Here is a 27,737-nt window from a genome sequence, read left to right as displayed (position 1 = left end):
GATTCTCAACTGGGGCAATTTGAAGATGTGATGAAGCTCCCACAACTTTTCAAGGCAATTCCTGTTCCATGGGTTGATTGTTCTCACTATCAGAAAATTTCTCCTTATTTCCAGGTTGAATCTCTCCTTGATCAGTTTGCACCCATTGTTCCTTGTCTGGCCTTCAGGGGCTTTGGAGAATAGCTTGACCTCCTTCCTCCTCTCTGGGGCAGCCCCTCAAATATTGGAAGGCTGCTATCATGTCCCGCCCAGGTCCTTCTCTTCACTAGACTAGCCAGGCCCAGTTCCTGCAACCGTTCATTGTTTTTTTTAGTTTCCAGTCACCTCATCATTCTGGTTCTCTTCTCTGCACTTTTTCTGGGTGGCCTTCAACTCCCAGAATTTCCTGGCCAGCACTGTATGGCTGGGGAATTCTGGGGATTGAAAGCTACTTATCTTCAAGCTGCCAAGGTTGAGATACACTGATCTGGTCTAACACCCTGATCCATGTAGGAGCTGTTAAAAAGATTCCCAAAAGAAGCCATGCTCTGTGTGAAGATCTCCAGTGAAAGAGAACTCATGGCTTCCTGTGGCAGCCTGTTCCATTGGCTCACAGCTTGTTCAGTCAGGCAGTTTCTTCTGAGGTCTATCCTGAACCTCCTTCCTTGTAGATTTGACCCAGCTATTATCTTTCTAACCATGGGGCATCAGAGAATGTCTACACTTCTTCTGTAGGGCTACCCTTCAGATATTGAAGGTTTGCTATCATATACCAACACCCAGGGGGTTGGACTAGAAGGCCTCCAAGGTCCCTTTGAACTCTGTTGTTGTTGTTGTTGTTATATCACCTGTTGGTCAACTTTTCTGTAGATATTCAGGTCCTTCAGAATTTCATTTCTAGAGCCATCACCATCTTGCCTTCCTCATGACCTTGGAAGTGCTCCGCCCAGAATTGGACATCAAAAGGTCTGATCAGCGCAGAGCTGAGCAGAAGGGATCAAGGACCTTCTAGAGCAGGGGTCTCCAACCTTGGCAACTTTAAGACTTGCGGACTTCAACTCCCAGAATTCCTCAGCCAGCAAAGCTGGCTGAGGAATTCTGGGAGTTGAAGTCCGCAAGTCTTAAAGTTGCCAAGGTTGGAGACCCCTGTCCTAGAGCCCAATGAATACACCAGAAGATAATTTTGGCCTTGGGGCAGCTGCATATGTGATTGATAAGGAAGGTCTGGGCCAACAGAGAGGCAGCTGTGGATTCTAAAGACTCTTGAGGTCCATCTTTGCCTGCGGTGCTGTCAATAAATTGAGATGTGCTGCACTCTACCTGGCCTCCTGTTCAATTTTTCTATTGTATATTTTTTTAACAAAACAGTTTAAATGGTTTTTAATGCTTTTATGGTTATTTTATCTTTGGGGTTTGGGGGGTGGGTTGTTTATGTTCTACATACATTGGATATATCAATAAATAAAAGTTTGCAAGAATTACTTCACCCAACTTTGAAGTTGCAATTTCCCTCCCACCAAGAGGCAGTTGCGGACTGTGAGCGACAATACATTTTGCAAACATGAGACAAGGTTTCATTTCATGACTATGTCTCCCAAGATCATTCTCCGTCTGTGCTTCTCAATCCTTCTCTCAGGAGGTGGTAAGTGGTGTTTTTGTTACTGTGTTTCTAGCATTAGTGGCAGTTTCAGAGCAAGACTGAAATTTGGGGCTAAAAACAGGGTTTATTTCCTTTAATCCAGGCAAGATTTCAGGAAGAACTTTCTTGCCACCCAAAAGAGTTGAGTTGGAGAAGAAGGCAGATAAGATTGAAATAACAAATTCTAGCAGAAGAAATAGAAAATGTTTTCTGCATTTTTTTTTTACAAAACATAAGAAACATAAAGATTATGTATGTTTCGTATGAATATGTTAGTCAACAGTATAGTCTAAATTAGCAGGACTAAATATTCAATTTCAGACCCAAACATAACAATAATGCAGGTCCAGAGCACGTAAATAAACATTTCAAAGCCCTATGTCATTTTATAACTGCAAAACATTGAAAGAAATGAGAAGAACAAAAAAAGTTAACAACAGGAAACAGATTTTTTTAAAAGCAAAAAGACCCAAAGTTCAGAGAATACATAGTTTTATAATCACCAAGAAATATATTAATTTAAAATGTGCCTAGCTAATATTTTAATCATTAGACGCATTTGTAAAGTAGACAATTTGTTAACAGCAGTGTCTCTGTTAGGGATGGCGAGTTTTTTTTAATACAATTTTTGTGTAAAGTTAAAATGCAGAAACGCTTTTTTAAACAGTAGAGGAAGGAAATAAAACGGCTCGAATTACCAAATACCACCAAGACAAAAAGTGACACACAAACTTATCTAAATGCTGAAAAGCAATTGAATAAATTGTAAAATTACTTTGGGATTGGATGCTAATTTACACTAAATGCTAAGTTGAATTCCGAGAGTGTCCGATGGACCCTCTTCCGACCACCTTCTTGAATGCAACATCTGGGGCTTTCAAGAGCCCCCTCACCCATTTCTGGAGTGGTATTGGAATCAATGTGAGGTTGGGGGACACAGGGGGGCAGAGAGAGGGCAGGACGGCTCAGGTGCTAAAATTCTTGGTATTTGTGAGACCTTCAAGGAGAGCCTGAAACCTTCATACCTATCATTATTGCTTTGTTTGTTTATATTCCGTATTTCTAAACTGCTCATGTCCCCCAGGGAGGAGCTGTAGTTAATCCAAGTTCATCCATCTATCAGAATAACAAACTGGAGTTGGAAGGAACACTGAAGGTCTTCTAGTCCAACCCCCTGCTCAAGCAGGAGACCCTAGACCAATTCAGACAAGTGCCTGTCCTGTCTCTTCCTAAAAACCTCCATTGATGGAGCACCCACAAGTTATGAAGGCAAACTATTCCTGACAGCTGTCCATGAATTCAGGAATCTCTTCCTCAGGGACATTGGGATCGATCAGGTGTCATGGTGTCACGTTGTCGTCACATGACGTATCGCGACTTTTTTCCCCTTTTGATAAATTGGGGGTGGGCATGACCAGCACATGACACATCTGGCCCCACGGACCACGAGTTTGACACTCCTGTGATAGATCTTTAATTTTAATGAATCCAGAGACAGTTTGAAACTTGAACCAAAAAGGAGGACTCCAGTGAGGTAGATTAATGGCACCCTATAGTATATTATAAAGGGATGCGGTGGCTCAGGGGCTAGGACATTGAGCTTGTCAATCAAAAGGTCGGCAGTTCAGCGGTTCGAATCCCTAGTGCTGCCGTGTAACGGGGTGAGCTCCCGTTCTTGTCCCAGCTTCTGCCAACCTAGCAGATTCGAAAGCACGTAAAAATGCAAGTAGAAAAAATAGGGACCACCTTTGGTGGGAAGGGAACAGCGTTCCGTGCGCCTTTGGCATTGAGTCATGCCGGCCACATGACCATGGAGACGTCTTTGGACAGCGCTGGCTCTTCGGCTTTGAAATGGAGATGAGCACCGCCCCCTAGAGTCGGGAACGACTAGCACGTATGTGCGAGGGGAACCTTTACGTTTTTATAGTATATTATACACTATAGTAGGTGTTCATGCACAGTGTGCCTTTACATCAATGGCAAAGGAAATGTATTGATTTATTTAGATCCCACTGTTATTATTTTTATAAATAATTCAAGGTGGTAAAGATATCTAATACTGTGAAATCGAATTTGGGTCGGTCACTGGGATCATAGATTTACTCTTCTGGTCCCAGTGGCCAACCCAAATTCAAATCCGCCTCATTGTCCTGGGACGTGTATGTTTGCCTTCATATCTAATACTCCTTAATCAGTGGAACGGCTTCCCTCCAGAAGCTATGGATTCTCCATCCCAGGAGGGTTTTAGGAAGAGATTGGACAGCCATTTGTCTGGAATGGTGTTGGGTCTCCTGTTTGAGCAACAGGTTAGACTAGAACAGGGGTCTCCAACCTTGGCAACTTTAAGCCTGGAGGACTTCAACTCCCAGAATTCCTCAGCCAGCAAAGCTGGCTGGGGAATTCTGGGAGTTGAAGTCCACCAGGCTTAAAGTTGCCAAGGTTGGAGACCCCTGGACTAGAAGACCTCTAAGGTCCCTTCTAACCCTATGATTCTATGTTCTAATTCCTAGCAATGGCATTTAAAATATGAAGAATCAAATATGCCATCTTCCCAAGAAGGGATTTGCATAACCATTTGTCTAAAATGCTGCAGTATAGAGCTAGAGTGTCCAATCTTGGCAAATTTAAATCTTGTGGACTTCGATTCCCAGAATTCCTCAGCCAGCATAGCTGCGACATGGCTGGCTGGGTATTTCTGGGAACTGCAGTCTGTTAAAGTTGCCAAGATTGGAACACCCCTGCTATAGGGTCTCTTCTGGGTTTGTTTGTTTTTTATTTGAATTTATATCCCGCCCTTCTCCGAAGGCTCCGAAGACTACATTGTGTTAAGCAATAGTCTTCATCCATTTGTATATTATATACAAAGTCAACTTTTATTGCCCCCAACAATCTGGGTCCTCATTTTACCTACCTTATAAAGGATGGAAGGCTGAGTCAACCTTGGGCCTGGTGGGACTTGAACTTGCAGTAATTGCAAGCAGCTGTGTTAATAACAGACTGCATTAGAGGCCCCGCTTGAGCAGTGGGTTGGACTAGAAGACCTCGAAGGTCCCTTCCAACTCTGTTACTCTGTTATTGGTTTGCAAACAAGGACAGTGTGGAAAAGATGCATTCAAGGACATACAATGGGAGGGAGAAAAAAATAAGGAGTAGCACATCCTCGTGAGCAGTATGTGAGGCCTTTTAGCCTGGAGCGAAATCAATAGACCACGCATGGTCTCAAGGAAGTGGACAGATCTAGCTTTGGGGCCATATTTATAGTCACACAGGAAACTGCAAAGGAAGCATGAAAAGAACATGGAAATGCAATTAGATGGGGAATTTTGGGAGGGTGGGGGTGGAGACAGGATCTTCAAAACCAAGCATTTTGGCTTTTTCTGATAAGACTCTTTGGCATATTTAGAGAACATAAGTTGCTGCAGATAAGGTATGGGGAGCAGATGTGATGGATGGAAACTGCTTCCTTAGATTAGGGAACAGATCTGTTTGCAATGAATTTCAAACTTTTTTTTTTTTTGAATTTATATCCCGCCCTTTTCTGAAGACTCAGGGCGGCTTACAATGTGTTAAGCAATAGTCTTCATCCATTTGTATATTATATACAAAGTCAACTTTTATTGCCCCCAACAATCAGGGTCCTCATTTTATCTACCTTATAAAGGATGGAAGGCTGAGTCAACCTTGGGCCTGGTGGGACTTGAACTTGCAGTAATTGCAAGCAGCTGTGTTAATAACAGACAGACTTAGTCCGTTGAGCCACCAGAGGCCCTTTAACATCGTTTTCCCTTAACTTTTTAGCAATTGTGGATCTTTCAAAAAAAAAAAACACCTTGCACCAATTACCAGCATTAATTTTAGGGCATTATTATTCTTAGAATAGAAAAGAGCTGGAAGGCACCTTGGAGGTTTTCTCATTCATCCCCCTTCTCAAGCAATAATATTTCAGATAAGTGGCTGTACAGTCTCTTCTTAAAAACCTCCGGTGATGGAGCGCCCAAGATTTCTGGTGACAAGCTGTTCCACTGGTTAATTGTCCTCACTGTTAGGAAGTTTCTCCTTAATTCCAGGTTGCTTCTCACCTTGATTAGTTTCCATCCGTTGTTTCTTGTCCTGCCTTCCAGTGTTTTGGAGAATAGCTTGACCCCCTCTTCTCTGTGGCAGTCCCTCGAGTACTGGAAAACTGCTATCATGTCTCCCCTAAGAGCCATGGTGGTGCAGTGGTTAGAGTGCAGTACTGCAGGCTACTTCTGCTGATCACCGGCTGTCAGCAGTTTGCCAGATTGAATCTCACCAGGCTCAAGATTGGCTCAGCCTTTCATCCTTCTGAGGTGGGTAAAATGAGGGCCCAGATTGTTGGGAGCAAGAAGCTGACTCTGTAAACCGCTTAGAGAGGGCTGTAAAAGCACTGTGAAGCGGTAGATAAATCTTATTGCTAATTCTTCTTTTCTCTAGACTAGCCAGACCCAAATCCTGCAGCCATTCTTCATATGTTTTAGCCTCCAGGCCTTTGGTCATCTTAGTTGCTCTTCTCTGACCTTTTTCCAAAGTCTGAACATCTTTTTTGTAGTATGGTGATCAAAATTAGTTCCAGTATTCCAGGTTTGGCCTTATCAGGGTTTTAAAAGGCAATACTAAGACTTCACATGATCTTGATTCTATGCCTCTGTTTATATAACCCAGGTTTCTATATAATATGAATAATGTTAATATTATTATAATTATTATATCATTAACATATAATAATAACTGCCCAGTTATTATCTGATGCAGTATATTATTGCAGGCTAACTCCACCCATAGCCAGGAGTTCGATCCTGACGGGGCTCATGATTGACTCAGCTTTCTACCCTTCCGAAGACCCAGATTTTCCAAAAGGCAACTGGAGTTTCTTGGGTTTTTTGTTTCCTTGAAGACATTTTGCTTCTCATCCAAGAAGCTTCTTCAGTTCTGAAGTGAAGCTGAAGAAGAAGAACTGAAGAAGCTTCTTGGATGAGAAGCAAAATGTCTTCAAGGGAAAAAAAACCAAGGAAGTCTTTTGGGACAACCATGACCTGGATGACTGAGAGCCTCCAGAAGACCAGATTGTTTGCGGGCAATATGCAAATAATGCTTCAACGCTGTAAACCGCCCAGAGAGAGCTTTCAGCTATGCTATGAGGCAGCACAAAAGCCTCAATGGCTTTACTATAAGATCTCTATTCTCCTGTCTTCTGGCTGTCAACCCTGAAGTTATTTTGGGAGCATCTTCAGGGCTGCCATAGCAAGGCTGATTGGAGCTGTGGGAATGGGAGGGCGGAGTAGGGATAGCTGGGGATCTGTAGCCAAAATAAAATTCTGTCTCCTGGGAGCCAAGGACGTTCCCACCAAGTGCTGGGGAGACATGGACTAAACCAACTGGAGTTGGGACTGTGCCCTGGTTGGACCATGTGATGGACATGTGGACTGGGAGGGAAGAACTTTGATTTTTTTTTTTTATTCAAAAAGTTTTACAGAAAATTTTCCCCCCCTTTCCCCCCCCTCCCCTCCCTTCACAACCCCCCTCCCCCCCGACTTCCTGGAATGAGCACAAGGTATAGTTAAAAATAAAACAAACATATGCTAAAAAATTTTCGTCCCAACTTAATTATACCCTTACAATCATCAATTACTAACTTCCCCCGAAAACAATCAAAAATAATACATCATAATCATTCAAAAACAGTCTGATAACTCTTAGTCTGATATCTACTTTGAATATAGTCAATCCATTTTTTCCATTCCTTTAAGTATCTTTCTTGCGTATTGAGAAGAACTTTGATTTTTAATTTGCGTGGGAAAAACCTCGGGACCTTCAGGGTCGGGTGCCAATATGACATGCCTAATAAATCCGGATTTTGAGGAGCACCTTGGCCTCGGAGTTTTGATTGCATTGGGCCCAAGGGTGAAATGCTCCCAATTCGGACTGGATCGCCCAATTCAGTAGCAATGGCGGCGGGTGGTTCGGAGAACCGGTAGCGAAAATCCTGCCCACCCCACCCAGCTGAGCCGCGTGATCATCAGAGAGGTTTTTTTTTTAACTTTTAAAAGCATTTTTTCTTCGGCTGAAAAAATGCTTTTAAAAGTAAAAAAAAGGCTGTGATAATCACGCAGCTCAGCTGGGATCATCAGATCCTTTTAAAAGCATTTTTAACAAGCTCTTCAGCCGAAGAGGTTGTAAAAAAAATGCTTTTAAAAGGTTCTGGCGATCAGGCAACTCAGCTGGGGTCGTCAGAACCCTTTAAAAGCTTTTTTTCGTCTGGCGATCCCAGCTGAGTTGCCTGATCATCACAGGCTTTTAAAAGCATTTTTTTACAACCTCTTTGGCCGAAGAGGTTGTAGAAAAAATGCTTTTAAAAGTAAAAAAAAAAAGATGACCACGCCCACCCAGTCACGTTACCCCCACCCCCAAGCCACACCCACAGAACCGTTAGTAACAAATTTTACATTTCACCCCTGATTGGACCTATTACTTGGAACCCTGACGCTGACAGCAAGCTACCCCAACCCGAATTGTCGTTATGTCCAAAAAAAATTAAGTTATACGGTATTATAAAATACAAAAGTAAATAGAAGAACAGTGGGGGGGAGGGGAAAGGGGGAAGTGAAATGAGGAAAGATGGGGAGAAAAAAGAAGCATTGACTTCCAACTCTGTTACAGTAAAATAAGGCTTTTTGCTTTTCCATAATAGTATGAACAAGTCATTTCTGTAAAGATCTATCTGTCTAATCTGTAAAACCCCCAAGTCAAAATTACATTCTTTTCCACATCAAGCATGAAGTTCAGCAGTGGTTTCCATGTGGAAACAAAAGTACTCATGTTCTTTTCTTTAATCAAGGTGCCATAGTCAGGTTTGCCATTTCCACCAATTCCATCAACTTTTGCAACCGTTCTTCCATGCTAGGAATCAAAGCGTCCTTCCATTTTTGCGCATACTATTGTCTTGCTGCCGTCAACATATATAGTAACAAAGTTCCAAATTTTTTCTTCAGTTCTTTTTCCATGAGACCCAAAAGGAAAAATTCTGGTTTCATTTTTATCTCCCTTTTCAGAATTCACTGTATTAAAATATGAATTATAACTCCTTTTTTTTTTTTTTGCTTTATCACACGTCCACCATCAATGATAAAAAGCCTCTTCTTTATTTTTACACTTCCAACATTCATCTGAAATGCCTTTATACACCTTAAATAGCTCATCTGATGTTAAATACCAGCAATACATCACCTTAAAGAAATTATTTTTTAGATCAGGGGTCTCCAACCTTGGTCCCTTTAAGACTTGTGGACTTTAACTCCCAGATTCTGGGAGTTGAAGTCCACAAGTCTTAAAGGGACCAAAGTTGGAGACTCCTGTTTTAGATTATAATTCAGTGTAAATTCTAAACCCTTCATCCACATATTTTCCCATTGTTCAAGCATCACATTATATCCAAAATTCCTTGCCCACTGAATCCAAATTATCCAAATCCAACCCAAATTATTGAATAGAAAACCAGCCACCGAGAGGCCCTGCTTGGGGAAAATAGGGCGGCAGCTTTGCGCAGTCAGGAAATGAAACCACAAAATGACAAATGAGTCTTTGCTAGTAACAGTTTTACTGACTTTTGGTTTTATTTTTAGTGGCTTTGAAAGACCCCTGACCAGCAAGATTCGGTCATGGAGCCACTTACAAACAGCAATCATCAAGAGTGTCCTCAGGTTGGCAGCTTTGAAGGGCTTTGAATGCCTCATCTCAACTGCCATCTTGACTTTTTTGACTGCACTCGATGGATGTCCCTGAAAACAGGATTAAACCAGGTGGAGATGAAGAGCAGGAGACCCAGAGGGATCTGCTTTAGATTCAGTTCCATTAGTCTGTTCAGGGACAGAGATTCTGGTCCCAGTTGTGGTTGTAGGTTGAGGACTAGCAGTATAAATTGAGAGCAAACTCCACTCTCCCTGCTACTGCTGATGTTACCTAGTTTGGTCACGAAACATCTGCAAGAAAACCACCAAGCTCAAAGAGCATGAAGGACCCCTCATTTCAGTGGTGGGATTCAGCCAGTTCGCACCACTTCGGGAGAACCGGTTGTTAACTTTCTGAGCAGTTTGGCAAACCGGTTGTTAGAAGAAATCATTAGGGCAGAGAACCGGTTGTTAAATTACTTGAATCCCACCACTGCCTCATTTCAGCCCCAAGCTAAAAATACCCACTTTTGCTTGAAATGAATATATGGCAACATTGATTTGCAAGAATCTATTCCCGTCTCAATCTTCCCCATGACCTCTTGTCATCCTCTAGTTGGGGGAAGTTATATATATATCCATACTCCTCGTTATATTGCAGCCATCTTACTCAGAAGTCTTCAGTGCTATATTCAGCAATACTTCCTTTTATTTATATAAAGTGTTGCATAATTTCAGACGCAAATTTTAAATGGACTCTCTTCCAGTCACAGATCACAAGGGAATTCATACTTTCCTCTGGAGCTTCTATAAGAATGCCCCAGCTGAGTCAGGCCAAAAGTCCGTCCAAATTCATCATTATATTTCTGGATGGCTCAACTGATGCCTCTAAGACAGGGGTCAACATCCTTTAGGACCTCGGGGACCACTAAATTCATAATTTTAAATCCTGCGGACCACTAATATGATTTTTTTAAAAAGATAAATAGTATTTAGTGCAATATCAAAATGCAAATAATTTTTCTATGGACCACCAAAATTTTCTCGCGGACCACCAGTGGTCTATGGATCACTGGTTGGTGACCACTGCTCTAAGATGCTTGGAAGCAGGAGCGGGATGATCGGTCTATCAACCACCATTGTTCTTCTGAAGCTGGCATTCAAGTGTCCTGATCCCAACCCAGACAAAACATTGAGTTTCAAGACTAATAACCCAAGACTCAGTTGCCTCCATGACTGTATTTTAAGAAAGCCCTCTGGGTCTTGTGGTAATGAATTAGGGAAGTTAATGCAATACAGAAGTCATGCACTGTGTGAAAAAATGACTTTCTTTTGTCCTATCAACTTTATCAGATGATCCACACACACACACACAAAAATTATCTAAGTATTTGCGGGGATAGAGAAGCATCTGTCCACCTCCTCCATGCCTTCTCCGTCATGTCTCCTAGCAATCAATTTTTTTCCAAGGTAAAGAATGCCAGATGCATTGAAGTTAGATTTCTGTTCTGTCTCCTTCCCCTACTTCGGATCAACGAACTGACCTTCAGCCAGTGGATTCATGGCTCTTATCAGTCCTGGCAGAGAAATCGCAGCTGCCTGCCAAAGTTCAAACAAATGACTCATGTGGCAAGATTTTCAGCTCTTTTTGAAACGGTTCAGCTAAACTTTTGCTTCCTGTGGAGTGAGAGCAGTCCAAAGCTCCTTATATATCCTGTGGGGTGGGGCTCCTGCCCCACCCTTCCTTTTGATGACACCGCCTCTCTAATCTTCTGAAGCGCGGGTCAAGCCAAGCTTGATTATTATTATCAGCTGGGTCTGAAGGCGTAGCCTGGGGAAGGGAGGAATCAGGGGATGATGGGCTCATTATGTCCTTCGACTGGTCTGGTTCTGGCTCCTGGAGCCCGGCCAAAGGAATCGGTGCTCCCAAGGTAAGCCTTACCGGCCCTTCCCCCTCACTCTCGGAGTCACTTTCGGGCATGGGGCCAGGTTCGGGGGCTGGAGTCACAACAGATTTCTGTCCATTTTGCATCACCTTTATATTACTGAGTCTGCCTGTCATCTGCACCTCCATAACTGTCTGGTTTGGCTCTGCAACAAAACAAGACAAGCCAGTGGTGAGATCTGAACCGGTTTACTACTGGTTCGCTGGCTGTGCATGTGCACTGCAGACGCTCATGCACTGTGCACATCATACACCAAATGTAAGGTGTGTGCATGCAGTGCATGCCAAAAAGAGGCATCAGGTAAGTAGAACAGCGCATGGGGGGTGGTGGTCAGCTAGGGCATGTGATCTTTTTTTTTTTACTTTTAAAAGCATTTTTTAACAGCATTCAGCCGTATAGGTTGTAAAAAAAATGCTTTTAAAAGTAAAAAAAAGACTCTGATGATCACGTGACTCAGCTGTGATCATCAAAGCCTTTTTTACCTTTTAAAAGCCTTTTTTTTACAACCTATTTGGCCGAATAGGTTGTGAAAAAAATTGCTTTTAAAAGTAAAAAAAGGCTCTGACGATCAGGTGGGTCAGCTATGATCGCTAGAGCCTCTTTTTTTACCTTTAAAAGCATTTTTTAAAAGAAGCCGCAAGTGGGCAAGCGGGTGACCAGGCAATTGGGTGGGCATGGGCGGGGAGGGGGCAGGGATTTTTGCTATCAGTTCTCCAAATCACCCGCCATCCTTACCGGATCAGCTGATCCAATCCAAACTGGGAGCATTTCATCCCTGAGACAAATACAGACTTCAATGGATCATTAGAACTGCAGAAAAAATAATTGCTACCAACCTGCCTTCCATTGAGGACCTGTATACTGCACGAATCAAGAAGAGGGCCATGAAAATATTTACAGACCCCTCGCATCCTGGACATAAACTGTTTCAACTCCTACCCTCAAAACGACGCTATAGAGCACTGCACATCAGAACAACTAGACACAAGAACAGTTTTTTCCCGAAGGCCATCACTCTGCTAAACAAATAATTCCCTCAACACTGTCAGACTATATTGTATTAGTTCTAGTATTACTATTAGTAACTGTATTACTATTATTCTTCTCATCTTTTTCTTACCTATCTCCTTATCTTCTTATGACTGTAACCTTGTTGCTTGTGTCTTTATGATTAATATTGTTCTATTTAGTTTCCTGGTATGATTTTGATTGCTTACTTAGTATCCTATTACTATCACTAAGTGTTGTATCTTGTGATTCATGATGAATGTATTTATGATTACTATGATCATGATTTATCACAATGTCACACTGAGAGCTTATGCACTGAAGAGAAATTCTTTGTGTGTCCAATCTCACTTGGCCAATAAAGAATTCTATTCTATTCTATTCTATTCTATTCTATTCTATTCTATTCTATTCTATTCTCCAGCCATAACTAATGAGGACCATAGCTCCTCTCCTTCTTCAGTTGTATATTTACACCAAGATTGATCCTGGTCTGTTCAGTTACTCAGTCAAGACTGTGAACCTAACATCTCCAACATTGCTGGAGATTTTTTAAGAAGAAACTGGGCAGCCATTTTTCCTGAATGTTTCCTTGCTTGAGCAGTGGGCTGGGGGTGGCTTAGAAGTTGTCCAAGGTCCCTTCCAACTCTATTGTTCTATGTTCTGTGTTCTAAGTGTGGAGAAATTTGACTTTCTTAACTTCACCTTTCTGATCCTGTTTCAACATTTTTTTTAAAAAAAGTTCCCCTTTAGGGTCAAGACTGACTTTTTCCAAGCCATTGGACAACTTCCTACTTGCCTAATTCTTAGTTACTAATCTCTTTAGCAACACTCCTCTGTCTTACAAGAGAATAAAGCAGGGGTGAAATGCTCCTGGTTCAGACCAGATCGCCTGATCCGGTAGCGATGGCGGCAGGTGGTTTGGAGAACCGGTAGCAAAAATCTCAGCCCCACCCCCATGCCCAGCTGAGCACGCAATCATCAGAGGTGTTTTTTTTTCTTTTAAAAGCATTTTTTCTTTGTCCGAAAAAATGCTTTTAAAAGTTTTTTTAAAAAGCCTTTGATGATCGTGCGGCTCAGCTGGGATCGTCAGAGCCTTTTAAAAGCATTTTTTTACAACCTCTTCGGCTGAAGAGGTTGTAGAAAAAATGCTTTTAAAAGTTAAAAAAAAAAGTTGGCCATGCCCACCCAGTCACATTACCCCACCACCAAGCCATGCCCACAGAACTGGTAGTATCAAATTCTACATTTCACCACTGGAATCAAGCCAAACCTTTCCCTTTGTGGAGTCTGAAAGCACCTAATCTAAGATTTTGCCGCTCAGAACCAAAATGACCTGCTTTAACGTTGATCACGTGAACATCAAGATTCTCCAGCTTGTTCTCTCATTTGTCCCAAGGATTTTTCTCAGCTCAATGTTTGGGCATAATGGGAGGATGGAGGTCATCTCAGACCCATCTGAAGGAGGCACCTGTCAATGAACATGGCTGAGGGAGGAGAACCTGGTACTCTCCATCTCATTTCAGGTCCAGAGAGTGGTCCTCCAAGGATAGCTCCATGGGGAGCGGGTGTCTAAGGCATGGTTTCCCAACTTTGGCCCCTTTAAGACACGTGGACGTCAAGTCCCAGAATTGAATGGATGGGTGGATGTGGAATTCTGGGAGTTGGTCCACACATCTTAAAGGGGCCAAGTGTCAGGGTTCCGACCAATGCTCTAATTAAATCATGAGCCTGTTGTGACTCTAGCCCCCGAACCTGGCCCCATGCCCGAAAGTGACTCAGGGAGTGAGGGGGAAGGGCCGGTAAGGCTTACCTCAGGAGCATCAATTCCTTTGGCTCAGCTCCAGGAGCCAGAACCAGACCAGTCGGAGGACGTAATGAGGCCATCATCCCCTGATTCCTCCCTTCCCCAGGCTATGCCTTCAGACCCAGCTGATAATAATAATCAAGCTTGGCTTGACTTCAGAAGATTAGAGAGCGGCGTCATCAAAAGGAAGGATGGGGCATGAGCCCCACCCCACAGGATATATAAGGAGCTTTGGGACTGCTCTCACTCCACGGGAAGCAAAAGTTTAGCTGAACCGTTTCAAAAAGAGCTGAAAATCTTGCTACGTGAGTCATTTGTTTGAACTTTGGCAGGCAGCTGCGATTTCTCTGCCAGGACTGATAAGAGCCGTGACTCCACTGGCTGAACGCCAGCTCGTGGGTCTGAAGTGGGGAAGGAGACAGAACAGAGCCTCAAACCAAACTTCAAAAGAAATCCAGTTATTTATTAGGAGCTTCATGTCAGCACGATGCAAGTGAAGCCAACTCTGACCTCATTTAATTCACACCTTGGCTCTGACCCTGTTTCCCCCTCTCCCCAAGGTGTGTCATCAGTCACATTCCCCAATTTGCGGGTTGTAGAAGTCACTCCCTCTGGCCCACTGTGTGTCCCCCTGGAGATGACCTGGATGCTGCTGCTGAAATGTGCTTTATTTTGACTGAAATGCAAGTTCCTTGATGCAACTGCGAGGCTCGGTTTTCCTATCCCCCTGTTTATGGCAACTCAAGAACAGGAATGCTTCGCGAGTTGACACCAAGGTTGAGAAGCCCTGATCCAAGGTATCTGAGCAGGTTCCTTTCAGGGTCTCGATGAGTACCTGGAATTGGCAGGTGAGGTTCAACCTTCTCTTCCCCCACCTTGCCATTTTTTCACTTCTGATTGAAACCAAATGGAGTTCAGGCTGAAAAACACCCAAGACTTTCCCAAGCAAGACTCTTGCCTTTGTTGACCAACTATTTTGAGAAAAAGACATGTGATAGTCCTACAAAAATGGTGAACCACCCTAACCTTTGGCAAAGTTGGCAGAGTAAGCCCATCTCAGTTGATTCAGACTCTTGAAGGACCGTTCATGGGGAGCTCTGAGGATGTCTTTCTTCAGTCATTGAGACCCTGAAGACTGTAAAGGTGTGAAGTTGCATCTAGAAATGAGACTTGGCAGATAACGTGGCGCTGAGCATGGGGTATCCCAAGGTCATGTGGCCACAAAAGGGGTTTTCAAGAGAAGCCACCCGCAATATTTTGAGGGTTTGTTTGGCTTTGTGTCTACAATAACAACACAGAAATGGGGAAGTAACAGCACAAGGGAAGGCCACATGAGTAGCAACACATTTCTTTTGAAGTCGTTTTTGAGAAGCTATTAGTGGATGTTCCTGTTTGGGGAGATCATAACCATGAAATGGAACTTGGGGATCCTTTATCCACAATCCAAGAAGCCACTGCAAAGTGCTTAGCAAAGAGCAGCCTCCCATAATTGTTTTGTGCTCCATTACTGGAGGATCCCAAGAAAAGATTGGACCACTATTTGTCCAGAATGGTATAGTGTCTCCTGCCTTGAGCAACGGGGTGGACTAGAAGACCTCCAAAGTTCCTTCCAGGCCTACGGTTCTATGATTCTATGGTCTTGAGCAGAGATTGGACTAGAAGACTTCCAAGTCCCTTCCAGCCTTAGGAGTCTGTGATTCTATGATTACAGTAGCTGAAAGCCCTAAAGACACTCAGAGGCTTCCCAAGCATCCATCAGGCAGAGAGAATTATCCTACTCAGACAGGAGATCCTGGGGTGAAAGATTAGCCAATGTTGGGGGACAGAGATTGTATGCTATGTGGGTCCTTCTGTGCACCCTAAAATTAAGTATTGTATTTTTTCAGAGTATAAGACGCACATACCTTTTTGGTAGGTGGCTTAGTGGGGGGATGCAGTGGCTTAGTGGCTTAGTGGCTAAGTGGCTAAGACATTGAGCTTGTTGATCAAAAGGTCGGCAGGTCAGTGGTTGAATCCCGAGTGCCGCATAACGGGGTGAGCTCCCATTGACTTGTCCCAGCTTCTGCCAACCTAGCAGTTTGAAAGCAGGTAAAAAATGCCAATAGCAAAATAGGGACCACCTTTGGTGGGAAAGTAACAGTGTTCCGTGCGCCTTTGGCGTTGAGTCATGCCAGCCACATGACCACGGAGACGTCTTTGGACAGTGCTGGCTCTTCGGCTTTGAAACGGAGATGAGCACCGCCCCCTAGAGTCGGCAACGACTAGCACATATGTGCGAGGGGAACCTTTACCTTTACCTTTTTGGGGACGAAAAAATAATCTGCCTTTGCCTTCCAGCATCCATCCAATATTGATCTGGCCCATTCGCCACAGCCTGTTCAGCCCTGCCGCCGCCCATTCACCACAACCACCCATTTGCCACCGCCTATTCACTGCTGCCATGGCCTAATTGGCGTGGCCCATTCACTGCCACCAATCCCCACCACCTGGAACCAGCCTGTCGTGTCCCACTCCTCCGCTGACGGCCGGGTCAGGGAAATCCGAATCAGGCATGCCTCTGCAGCTCTGCCAAAGTCCTAGCAAAGTCCTCAAGGCAGGCAGGAGACCAGAAAGTGACTTCAGCAAGATATGTTCGACTTTGCCTGACTCAGAGAATGCCAGAAAGCAGGTCCTTTATATAGGCCATGGGGTGTGGCTCCATGACTCAGCACTTATCCAGGCCTGCCCCTCCCTTCCTTCTGACGCCGCCGCCTATCAAGTCTTCTGAAGCGAGGGTCACTCCAGTCGGCAGCTGTTGGCAATTGACCTCCCTCAGGCTCACATGCTGCGGGGGAGGGGGAGGGGTCTAGTTGCTCCGTTTGCCTGGGCATGGAGCCAGGGCTGGGGCCGGGAGGTGTTTCCTCCTGTCTGGGCATGGAGCCAGGGCTGGGGCCAGGAGGCATACTAGGACATTCCTCAGCGTTCGGAAGCAGATAAGAAGGCCCCGGCTGCGGTGAGAGCGGGCAAGACACAACACAGCCGAAAATACACCGTGTGGAGGCTGAAAACGGCTGAAGGGCAGGGGCCAGCGGGTGGGCATGGCTTCGGCAACATTTGGTGTGTAAGATGCACCGCAATTTTCACCCACTTTTGGGGGGGAGGCTGTTATACTCCGAAAAGTACAGTAGATTCTCTAGATATGGCAGGATATTAGTTCACTTTATATGTAGGGTCAATGGCTACATTAAGTACAATTTTAGGACAGTTGCAAGAGTAAGAAATGGAGCATGATAAAGATGAAACAGATGATTGAAAACTTCTAAAAATGTAAAATACACAGAACCAACATATACTACTTCACGTTACCAATTACTAAAAACAAAAATAACAGAATATTTGGGTATAGTTCCATAATGACTCCTTAGGCTTCTAGGAAGGCAACGGAAATAAATGAGTATGAACCGGAATAATTCTTGCTGACTATTACTCATTGTAAAATCATAAGATGAGAGTTAGAATTCTACCATGAAAAGATCATGAGATCCTGGAAAAAGAAAACAATAACTGTCTTGTAACCAAGAAACAATGTTGATAAAGAGCTTGGATTTGGTTTAATATAGGTCACAAGGAAAGGACGGAAATTTGGGTTTATAAAAAGATGCCAGATTCCAAACGGGCCAGAAAAGACCGTGGCCAAGACACAATTCCACCCTCCATGTTCTTTGTTATCTTTTGTGAGATACCGGTAGTTCTAAGGAGCTCAGTGAATGGATCATTGTGACCTAGAAGGAAAATACAGCTGAGGCGCGAGGAATAGTTAGTTGTCGTGTCCCACTCCTCCGCTGACAACCGGGTCAGGGAAATCCGAATCAGGCGTGCCTCTGCAGCTCTGCCAAAGTCCTAGCAAAGTTCTCAAGGCAGGCAGGAGACCAGAAGGTGACTTCAGCAAGATATGTTAGACTTTGCCTGACTCAGAGAATGCCAGAAAGCAGGTCCTTTATATAGGCCATGGGGTGTGGCTCCATGACTCAGCACTTATCCAGGCCTGCCCCTCCCTTCCTTCTGTCGCCGCCGCCTATCAATTCTTCTGAAGCGAGGGTCACTCCAGTCGGCAGCTGTTGGTAATTGACCTCCCTCAGGCTCACATGCTGTGGGGGAGGGGGAGGGGTCTAGTTGCTCCGTTTGCCTGGGCATGGAGCCAGGGCTGGGGCCGGGAGGTGTTTCCTCCTGTCTGGGCATGGAGCCAGGGCTGGGGCCGGGAGGCATACTAGGACATTCCTCAGCGTTCGGAAGCAGATAAGAAGGCCCCGGCTGCGGTGAAAGCGGGCGAGACAAAACTCCTCTGACTTCTGCTGTACATCTATGCACACATTGGTGGAAGATGCACATTCTTGAGATAACATCGAATTCATAACATAACAAAATCCATAGTTACTACTAACCATTTTGCAAAATGTTAAGCCACTCCCTGAACTAAAGTATGTTTCAACACAAGAAAAGAGGGATAAATGAATTGTCGAACTCTGAAAATGGATTTATTCAGGACCCAGAAAGGGTCACTTGGTTTTGGATTTGCCTTTATATATACCAGCCATTGTGGCTCCTAAACCATAGTTTAGAGCAGGGGTCTCCAACCTTGGCAACTTTAAGACTTGTGGACTTCAACTCCCAGAATTCCTCAGCCAGCTTCATGGACATCAAAAATTTTATTGATGTTCAAATTTTATTGATGTTCAAATTTCTTCTGTGCCATAATTCTTATGGTCCTTCCTATTATTCCGTGCACCTTTGGCATTGAGTCACGCCAGCCACATGACCACGGAGACGTCTTTGGACAGCGCTGGCTCTTCGCCCTTGAAACAGAGATGAGCACCGCCCCCTAGAGTCGGGAACGACTAGCACATATGTGCGAGGGAAACCTTTACCTTTATAAATGTTAAATAAACTTTTAAAAATATGCTGGTGCTATTTTATATCTTGGGGGTTAGATTCCAAGCAGGCCTGGTTTCTAAGTTCTCGATTTTCCAGGAACATAAAATTGTAGAGTTGGAAAGGACCATGAGGCTCATTTAGTCCCGTGATGGCGAACCTATGGCACGCATGCTGGAAGTGGCACACAGAGCCATCTCTCTGGGCATGCCATGAAGCTGAGCCTCCAGTTTCCGGTATGCCAGCTGGTCTTCGTGCGCGTATGTGTGCCAGACACTGGAAGAGCAGGTGACCGGAAACCAGAAGCTCAGCTTCCCAGCACATGTATGTGTGCCGGGGAACTGCTGTTCCGGTTTCCGGCACGCCCACATGTGTGCACCGGGGAGCTCCCACACACACACGCACTCCTGTTTCGGCACTCAGTGCTGAAAAGGTTCACCAACATTGATCTAGTCCATCAAAACTATTTCAAGGCCTCTATATTTCTATTTCCATCCTGATTGTAGGAAAAAACAAATTGGTGATATTTAAAACAATTAGTCCAGTGGTGGGTTTCAAAACATTTTACTACCAGTTCTGTGGGTGTAGCTTGGTGGACGTGGCATGGCTTGGTGGGTTTGGCTTGGTGGGCGTGGCAGGGGAAGGATACTGTAAAATCTCCATTCTCACCCCACTCCAGGGGAAAGATTTATTTATTTTATTATTTATTATTTAAATTTCTATACCGCCCTTCTCCCGAAGGACTCAGGGCGGTTCACAGCCAAATAAAATACACAGAACCAACATATACTACTACACGTTACCAATTACTAAAACAAAAATAACAGAATATTTGGGTATAGTTCCATAATGACTCCTTAGGCTTCTAGGAAGGCAACGGAAATAAATGAGTATGAACCGGAATAATTCTTGCTGACTATTACTCATTGTAAAATCATAAGATGAGAGTTAGAATTCTACCATGAAAAGATCATGAGATCCTGGAAAAAACAACAACTGTCTTGTAACCAAGAAACAATGTTGATAAAGAGCTTGGATTTGGTTTAATATAGGTCACAAGGAAAGGACTGAAATTTGGGTTTATAAAAGATGCCAGATTCCAAACGGGCCAGAAAAGACCGTACAAGACACAATTCCACCCTCCATGTTCTTTGTTATCTTTTGTGAGATACCGGTACTTCTAAGGAGCTCAGTGAATGGATCATTGTGACCTAGAAGGAAAATACAGCTGAGGCGCGAGGAATAGTTAGTTGTCGTGTCCCACCTCCGCTGACAACCGGGTCAGGAAATCCGAATCAGGCGTGCCTCTGCAGCTCTGCCAAAGTCCCAGCAAAGTTCTCAAGGCAGGCAGGAGACCAGAAGGTGACTTCAGCAAGATATGTTAGACTTTGCCTGACTCAGAGAATGCCAGAAAGCAGGTCCTTTATATAGGCCATGGGTGTGGCTCCATGACTCAGCACTTATCCAGGCCTGCCCCTCCCTTCCTTCTGTCGGCGCCGCCTATCAATTCTTCTGAGCGAGGGTCACTCCAGTCTGCAGCTGTTGGTAATTGACCTCCCTCAGGCTCACATGCTGTGGGGGAGGGGGAGGGGTCTAGTTGCTCCGTTTGCCTGGGCATGGAGCCAGAGCTGGGGGCTGGAGGTACTTCTTCCTCCTCAGCCTGTCTGGGCATGGAGCCAGGGCTGGGGCCGGGAGGCATACTAGGACATTCCTCAGCGTTCGGAAGCAGATAAGAAGGCCCCGGCTGCGGTGAAAGCGGGCGAGACAAAACTCCTCTGACTTCTGCTGTACATCTATGCACACATTGGTGGAAGATGCACATTCTTGAGACAACATCGAGTTCATAACATAACAAAATCCATAGTTACTACTAACCATTTTGCAAAATGTTAAGCCACTCCCTGAACACAATGTTTCAACACAAGAAAAGAGGGATAAATGAATTGTCGAACTCTGAAAATGGATTTATTCAGGACCCAGAAAGGGTCACTTGGTTTTGGATTTGCCTTTATATATACCAGCCATTGTGGCTCCTAAACCATAGTTTAGAGCAGGGGTCTCCAACCTTGGCAACTTTAAGACTTGTGGACTTCAACTCCCAGAATTCCTCAGCCAGCTTCATGGACATCAAAAATTTTATTGATGTTCAAATTTTATTGATGTTCAAATTTCTTCTGTGCCATAATTCTTATGGTCCTTCCTATTATTCCGTGCACCTTTGGCATTGAGTCACGCCAGCCACATGACCACGGAGACGTCTTTGGACAGCGCTGGCTCTTCGCCCTTGAAACAGAGATGAGCACCGCCCCCTAGAGTCGGGAACGACTAGCACATATGTGCGAGGGAAACCTTTACCTTTATAAATGTTAAATAAACTTTTAAAAATATGCTGGTGCTATTTTATATCTTGGGGGTTAGATTCCAAGCAGGCCTGGTTTCTCTAAGTTCTCGATTTTCCAGGAACATAAAATTGTAGAGTTGGAAAGGACCATGAGGCTCATTTAGTCCCGTGATGGCGAACCTATGGCACGCATGCTGGAAGTGGCACACAGAGCCATCTCTCTGGGCATGCCATGAAGCTGAGCCTCCAGTTTCCGGTATGCCAGCTGGTCTTCGTGCGCGTATGTGTGCCAGACACTGGAAGAGCAGGTGACCGGAAACCAGAAGCTCAGCTTCCCAGCACATGTATGTGTGCCGGGGAACTGCTGTTCCGGTTTCCGGCACGCCCACATGTGTGCACCGGGGAGCTCCCACACACACACGCACTCCTGTTTCGGCACTCAGTGCTGAAAAGGTTCACCAACATTGATCTAGTCCATCAAAACTATTTCAAGGCCTCTATATTTCTATTTCCATCCTGATTGTAGGAAAAAACAAATTGGTGATATTTAAAACAATTAGTCCAGTAGTGGGTTTCAAAACATTTTGCTACCAGTTCTGTGGGTGTAGCTTGGTGGACGTGGCATGGCTTGGTGGGTTTGGCTTGGTGGGCGTGGCAGGGGAAGGATACTGTAAAATCTCCATTCTCACCCCACTCCAGGGGAAAGATTTATTTATTTTATTATTTATTATTTAAATTTCTATACCGCCCTTCTCCCGAAGGACTCAGGGCGGTTCACAGCCAAATAAAATACACAATAATATTACAATATAAACACAATTAAAATACAATTAAAAAACTTATTCAATTGGGCCGAAATTAAAAATTTAGAATAAATAATAAAAACCCAATTAAAACCCATAAATTTAAAAAACTAACCCAGTCCTGCGCAGATGAATAAATGCGTTTTAAGCTCGCGACGAAAGGTTCGGAGGTCCGGAAGTTGACGGAGTCCCGGGGGGAGTTCGTTCCAGAGGGCGGGAGCCCCCACAGAGAAGGCCCTTCCCCTGGGCGTCGCCAGACGACACTGTCGCGCCGACGGCACCCTGAGGAGTCCCTCTCTGTGAGAGCGCACGGGTCGGTGGGAGGTATTCGGTAGCAGTAGGCGGTCCCGTAAATAGCCCGGCCCTATGCCATGGAGCGCTTTGAAGACGTTCACCAAAACCTTGAAGCGCACCCGGAAGGCCACAGGTAGCCAGTGCAGTCTGCGCAGGATAGGTGTCACGCGGGAGCCACGAGGGGCTCCCTCTATCACCCGCGCAGCCGCGTTCTGGACTAACTGAAGCCTCCGGATGCCCCTCAAGGGGAGCCCCATGTAGAGAGCATTGCAGTAATCCAGACGAGACGTCACGAGGGCGTGAGTGACTGTGCACAAGGCATCCCGGTCTAGAAAGGGGCGCAGCTGGCGCACCAGGCGAACCTGGTGGAAAGCTCTCCTGGAGACGGCCGTCAGATGGTCTTCAAAAGACAGCCGTTCATCCAGGAGAACGCCCAAGTTGCGCACCCTCTCCATCGGGGCCAATGACTCGCTCCCAACAGTCAGCCGTGGACTCAGCTGACTGTACCGGGATGCCGGCATCCACAGCCACTCCGTCTTGGAGGGATTGAGCCTGAGCCTGTTTCTCCCCATCCAGACCCGTACGGCTTCCAAACACCGGGACAGCACTTCGATAGCTTCATTGGGGTGGCCCGGTGTGGAAAAGTACAGCTGGATGTCATCAGCGTACAGCTGGTACCTCACACCGAAGCCACTGATGATCTCACCCAGCGGCTTCATATAGATGTTGAACAGAAGGTGCGAGAGAATCGACCCCTGCGGCACCCCACAAGTGAGGCGCCGCGGAGTCGACCTCTGCCCCCCCGTCAACACCGTCTGCGACCGGTCGGAGAGATAGGAGGAGAACCACCGATAAACGGTGCCTCTCACTCCCAGTCCCTCCAACCGGCGCAGCAGGATACCATGGTCGATGGTATCAAAAGCCGCTGAGAGGTCTAATAGGACCAGGGCAGAGGAACAACCCCTATCCCTGGCCCTCCAGAGATCATCCACCAATGCGACCAAAGCCGTCTCAGTGCTGTAACCGGGCCGGAAGCCGGACTGGAACGGGTACTGTAAAGATACTGTAAAATCTCCATTCCCACCCCACTCCAGGGGAAGGATACTGTAAAATCTATATTTCCTCCCCACTCCAGGGAAAGGATACTGCAAAATCCCCATTTCTCCCCAATCAGCTGGGACTTGGGAGGAAGAGAATAGATGGGGGTGAGGCCAGTCAGAATTTTTACTACCGGTTCTCCGAACTACTCAAAATTTCCGCTACCGGTTCTCTAGAACCGGTCAGAACCTGTTGAAACCCACCTCTGAATTAGTCCCCTTTAATAATTTAAGCAATACAGTTAAAAGAGAACAGCGGTAGATGCAAACATTTGTATTGACTCATCAGTACCAAACAATAACACGGTTAAAATCAACATAAAATATAAGATTTAACAAGAACATTCATTAAGCGCATAACATGTGCGGGGAAGCAAAACTTGGTGACAGTCAATAACAGGAGCATCCTGTGAGAAGGTCTGTGGCCAACTCGCCATGGCCAATTCAAAATGGCCAATTGAGCACAGCCAACTTGCTACGATCAACTCGTTCTGGGACACTAACATCAAAGAAACTGTGGAATAGAATCACTAAAGAAAGAATGCAAAAGGAGAAACAGATTGAAATATGGATAACAAAAATTGAAATATACTATATACAAATGGATGAAGACTATTGCTTAACATAGTGTAAGCCGCCCTGAGTCTTTGGAGAAGGGCGGAATATAAATGCAAATAAAAAAATAATAATTTTTATTTTAAAATTAAATAATTAAATTTAATTGTTAAATTGTCCCAAAGCAAGTTGGCCATGATGACTTGGCCACAATGAGTTGGCTGTGGCGAGTTGTCCCATGTCACATGTGGGGTTCCAGGAGGAGACCAGCCTGGTAGCAGAAAGAGGCAAAGCCCAAGCAGTCCTTCAAATGATCACTCAGGGGTTCTCCAGAAGAGTCCTTCAGGTGGTCAGGTCAGCCTGAGGCTTGGTGGAATGTTGGGTCTCTCTGGTGGGGCAGATCCTCCTTTTAAGTGGGTTCAGCTCCCAGATGGGACATTTGACCCCCCACTTGCTACTCTATGAAAGAGAGGCCATTGCCTAGAGAGCCCTCACCGTGTCTTCTATCTTGGAGCCATCCTCTCCTTGCTCAGAAAAGGCTTCCATGGAATCTGAGGGTCAGAAATGAGATGCGTAGAAGGTCTCTTATGACCCAACATTGAAGGATTCCTCTTTCTTCTCTCTGGACCTGCAGGAACTTCTGGAATAGAAGAACTGAATGGCATTCTGGGGGAGTCTGTCACATTCCAAGTGAAGACCTTGCCACCATTTGAAACAATTTCCTGGAATAAAATTATCAGCACCAGCAATGCTAGAAATATTGCTTTGGTGACCTTCAAGGAGCCATGTAACATTATATTCCTCCATCCAGACTTTCAAAAGCAAGTGAACGTCTCCAGTGACTGCAGAAAATTACGACTTAGCCCTCTAAAGAAAGAGGACACTGGCAGATATACTGCAGGAATTGTTTTACCAAATAAAAAGTCAGTGGATGAGTTCTTTGGTCTGCAGGTTTTTGGTAAGTATCCCAGCCACAAATTCCTGGAATTTCTTCTTTGCCCTGGAAGATGTGGAGAGGTGTGGGAGATTTCTGTTGGAGGATGGAGGGCTATTAGAATCAGAAAACAAGCAATGTCTTGCACACTCTTCCCCCTGGAAGGGGGCCTATGGGGGTCCATCACAGCTCCCTTCAGGCTCCCCTCCCCCTGGAGCACAGGCTGGACTGGGCCAGGCCAAAAGTGGCTTCCCATGGGGATGAAGAGAGAGGCAGGTGGGCTTTGAGGCTGGGATCTCCAGAGAGGCAGTTCAAGATCCTCTCTGTGGGTCAAGTGGGACTGGCTGGACCCACAAACTCTTTGGGGAAGAGTCAGGGTGACCTGGGTGTGTGTGTGAGCCTGGAGGCTCATCCATGGTTTGGTATAAACAGGGCTTGGAGGAAGGCAGAGGATGAAGGGTCCTTCCCCACCATGGTGGGCCTCTCCCTTCACAATGTGTCACATGTGAGAGGAGAGAAATTCACTGTCAGAGAAATGAGTGACACATATTTTCCCTGCTCTAATTCAAGCAAAACCATTGATTGATCCATGCTATTGCTGCTTCTCCTTCCTCCTTGGCCTTCCTGTGATTTTGTGGTCTTTCACAAATGGTGTCTCTCCATCTCTCCTGCCAAGTACGTTTGCTGGACTCTGATCTGAAAGTGACCTGCACTCCTGAGGGGACTGGAAACAGAACCTGGCAGCTGAATTGCTCTACAGGGACCTGGGAAGACAGAGTGAACATCAGCTGGACTTCATCTGCCCAGAGCACAGGTCCTACCCCTGGGAGTTCTGTGATCCAGTTTGTCTCCCTTGACCTCAATGCAACATGCACAGCAGAAAACCCTGTTAGCCAGGCATCCAGGACGGTCTCCTTAAAGCAAGTTTGTGCAGGTAAGTTTTTCTCTTCTTAAAAGAGGCTGTGAGACCAAAGTTGAATCTCAGATTCTCTGGAGTGGTATAAGGTCTCTTGCTTGAGCGGGGGTGTCAAACTCAATTTCACTGAGAGCCGCATCAGGGCTGTAGTTGACCTTGGGTGACCAGGCGGGCAGGGCAACTTGGTGGGCATGGCCGACTGGGTGGGCATGGCCAGCTTGATGCCACTCCCCAAACTGCTGCCATGTTTCCTCTTCGCACTGGGTAGATTGGGCCAAAGCAACATGGGCTGTCCCCTTACATTTTCCAGGACAGTCCCATAGGCCGGTTCTAACCACAATCCAGTACCAATCGAATCCGCAGGCCTTGTGTTTGACAGCTCTGTGCTTGATCATGGGGTCGGATTAGGAGACCCCCAAGAAGACATAGAAAATCTTCCAACCCTGATATACTGTTACCGTTATATTTAGCTGAGAGACAAAAGTTTCTGGAGAAGGTAGATCTTCCCATGCAGATGGAATTTGGAAAGGGGTTGGGCTACAACCAACAATCCACAAAGAATTAAACTTAATCTTGCATAGCTTCTTCTCCAGAAACACTATACTACTAACCTGAGCATATAAAACATTTGCTAGACCAATTCTTGAATACAGCTCACCTGTCTGGAACCCATACCTCATTTCGGACATCAATACAATTGAGCGTGTCCAGAAATATTTTACAAGAACAGTTCTCCACTCCTCTGATTACAACAAAATACCTTATGCCACCAGACTTGAAATCTTGGGTTTAGAAAACTTAGAACTCCGCTACCTTCGACATGACCTGAGTTTAACTCATAGAATCATCTCTTACAATGTCCTTCCTGTCGAAGACTACTTCAGCTTCAATCGCAACAATACAGGAGCACACACAATAGATTTAAGCTTAATGTGAACCGCTCCAATCTTGATTGCAGAAAATATGACTTCAGAAACAGAGTTGTTAATACTTGGAATACACTACCTGACTCTGTGGTCTCTTCCCAAAATCCCCAAAGCTTTAACCAAAGACTGTCTACCATTGACCTCACCCCATTCCTAAGAGGTCTGTAAGGGGCGTGCATAAGAGCACCAACGTGCCTACCGTTCCTGTCCTAATGTTCCCTTTGATTGTATACAATTTCATATAGTTATTACATACTTATGGTTATATGTATGCTTATATATCGTATAGTTATTTCATGCTTATGCTTATATATAACGTTGTGACAAATAAATAAATAAATAAATAAATAATGTTTTTATGTAGAGAGTCTAGGCTAATTCCCTACCTGAGCCCCCTCCCGACAGGGACAGTAGCTGTCCAACAGGGACACTGAATCAGGGGGATTAGGAACCTGGAAGGATCATCAAACAAGGAGTCAAAACTCTTCATTTGATTCTTTGCTAGACAGATCTCTAATGGTGAACTGATGATGACCCTTTCACAGACATTCCAGTTATCGGGAATATATGTTACTTAGTTAAATCTACTTCCTAAATTGGCAAAGCTGTCGGATAGAAATACGTTTTGCAGTTTGGTAGAGAAGATGGTTTTTACCTTAAGATCGCTAATGATGCATACGTCTTGTGCTTAAAGTAAGAGGGATATTAATGCTTCAGGCTGCTGAGTGGCATTTGACTAATGCAGTTCCTCAATTCATTTTGCAAGCCTTAACTCAGACACGTGATAATGATCACATGGCATGTATTTCCTGCCCTACGTTTGCTCTCATTCCTTCTGTTTTCATTTGCGATTGTTTTGTGCTTGTAGTAAAAGAGTAGAGAAAGAGGCTTTGACTTGAGAA

At 44.9% G+C, this 27,737-nt stretch overlaps 1 protein-coding gene across 1 annotated transcript in view; it reads left to right on the top strand.

Moving 5' to 3' along the window:
• The first annotated feature begins 1,490 nt into the window (after positions 1–1,490).
• LOC131186894 (SLAM family member 5-like) overlaps positions 1,491–27,737 on the top strand; it is a 51,764-nt gene continuing 25,517 nt past the window's right edge. The window contains exons 1-3 of the mRNA XM_058160869.1: positions 1,491–1,621; positions 24,694–25,017; positions 25,670–25,927. Coding sequence (XP_058016852.1) covers positions 1,561–1,621; positions 24,694–25,017; positions 25,670–25,927 — 643 coding nt within the window. The 5' untranslated portion in view covers positions 1,491–1,560. The remainder of the gene's footprint in view (positions 1,622–24,693; positions 25,018–25,669; positions 25,928–27,737) is intronic.

The sequence above is a fragment of the Ahaetulla prasina genome, chromosome 17, assembly GCF_028640845.1.
Source record: "Ahaetulla prasina isolate Xishuangbanna chromosome 17, ASM2864084v1, whole genome shotgun sequence".
In the NCBI taxonomy this organism is placed as follows: domain Eukaryota; kingdom Metazoa; phylum Chordata; class Lepidosauria; order Squamata; family Colubridae; genus Ahaetulla; species Ahaetulla prasina.
Note: the sequence above shows the minus strand (reverse complement) of the source record. Positions and strands in the feature narration are given on the sequence as shown.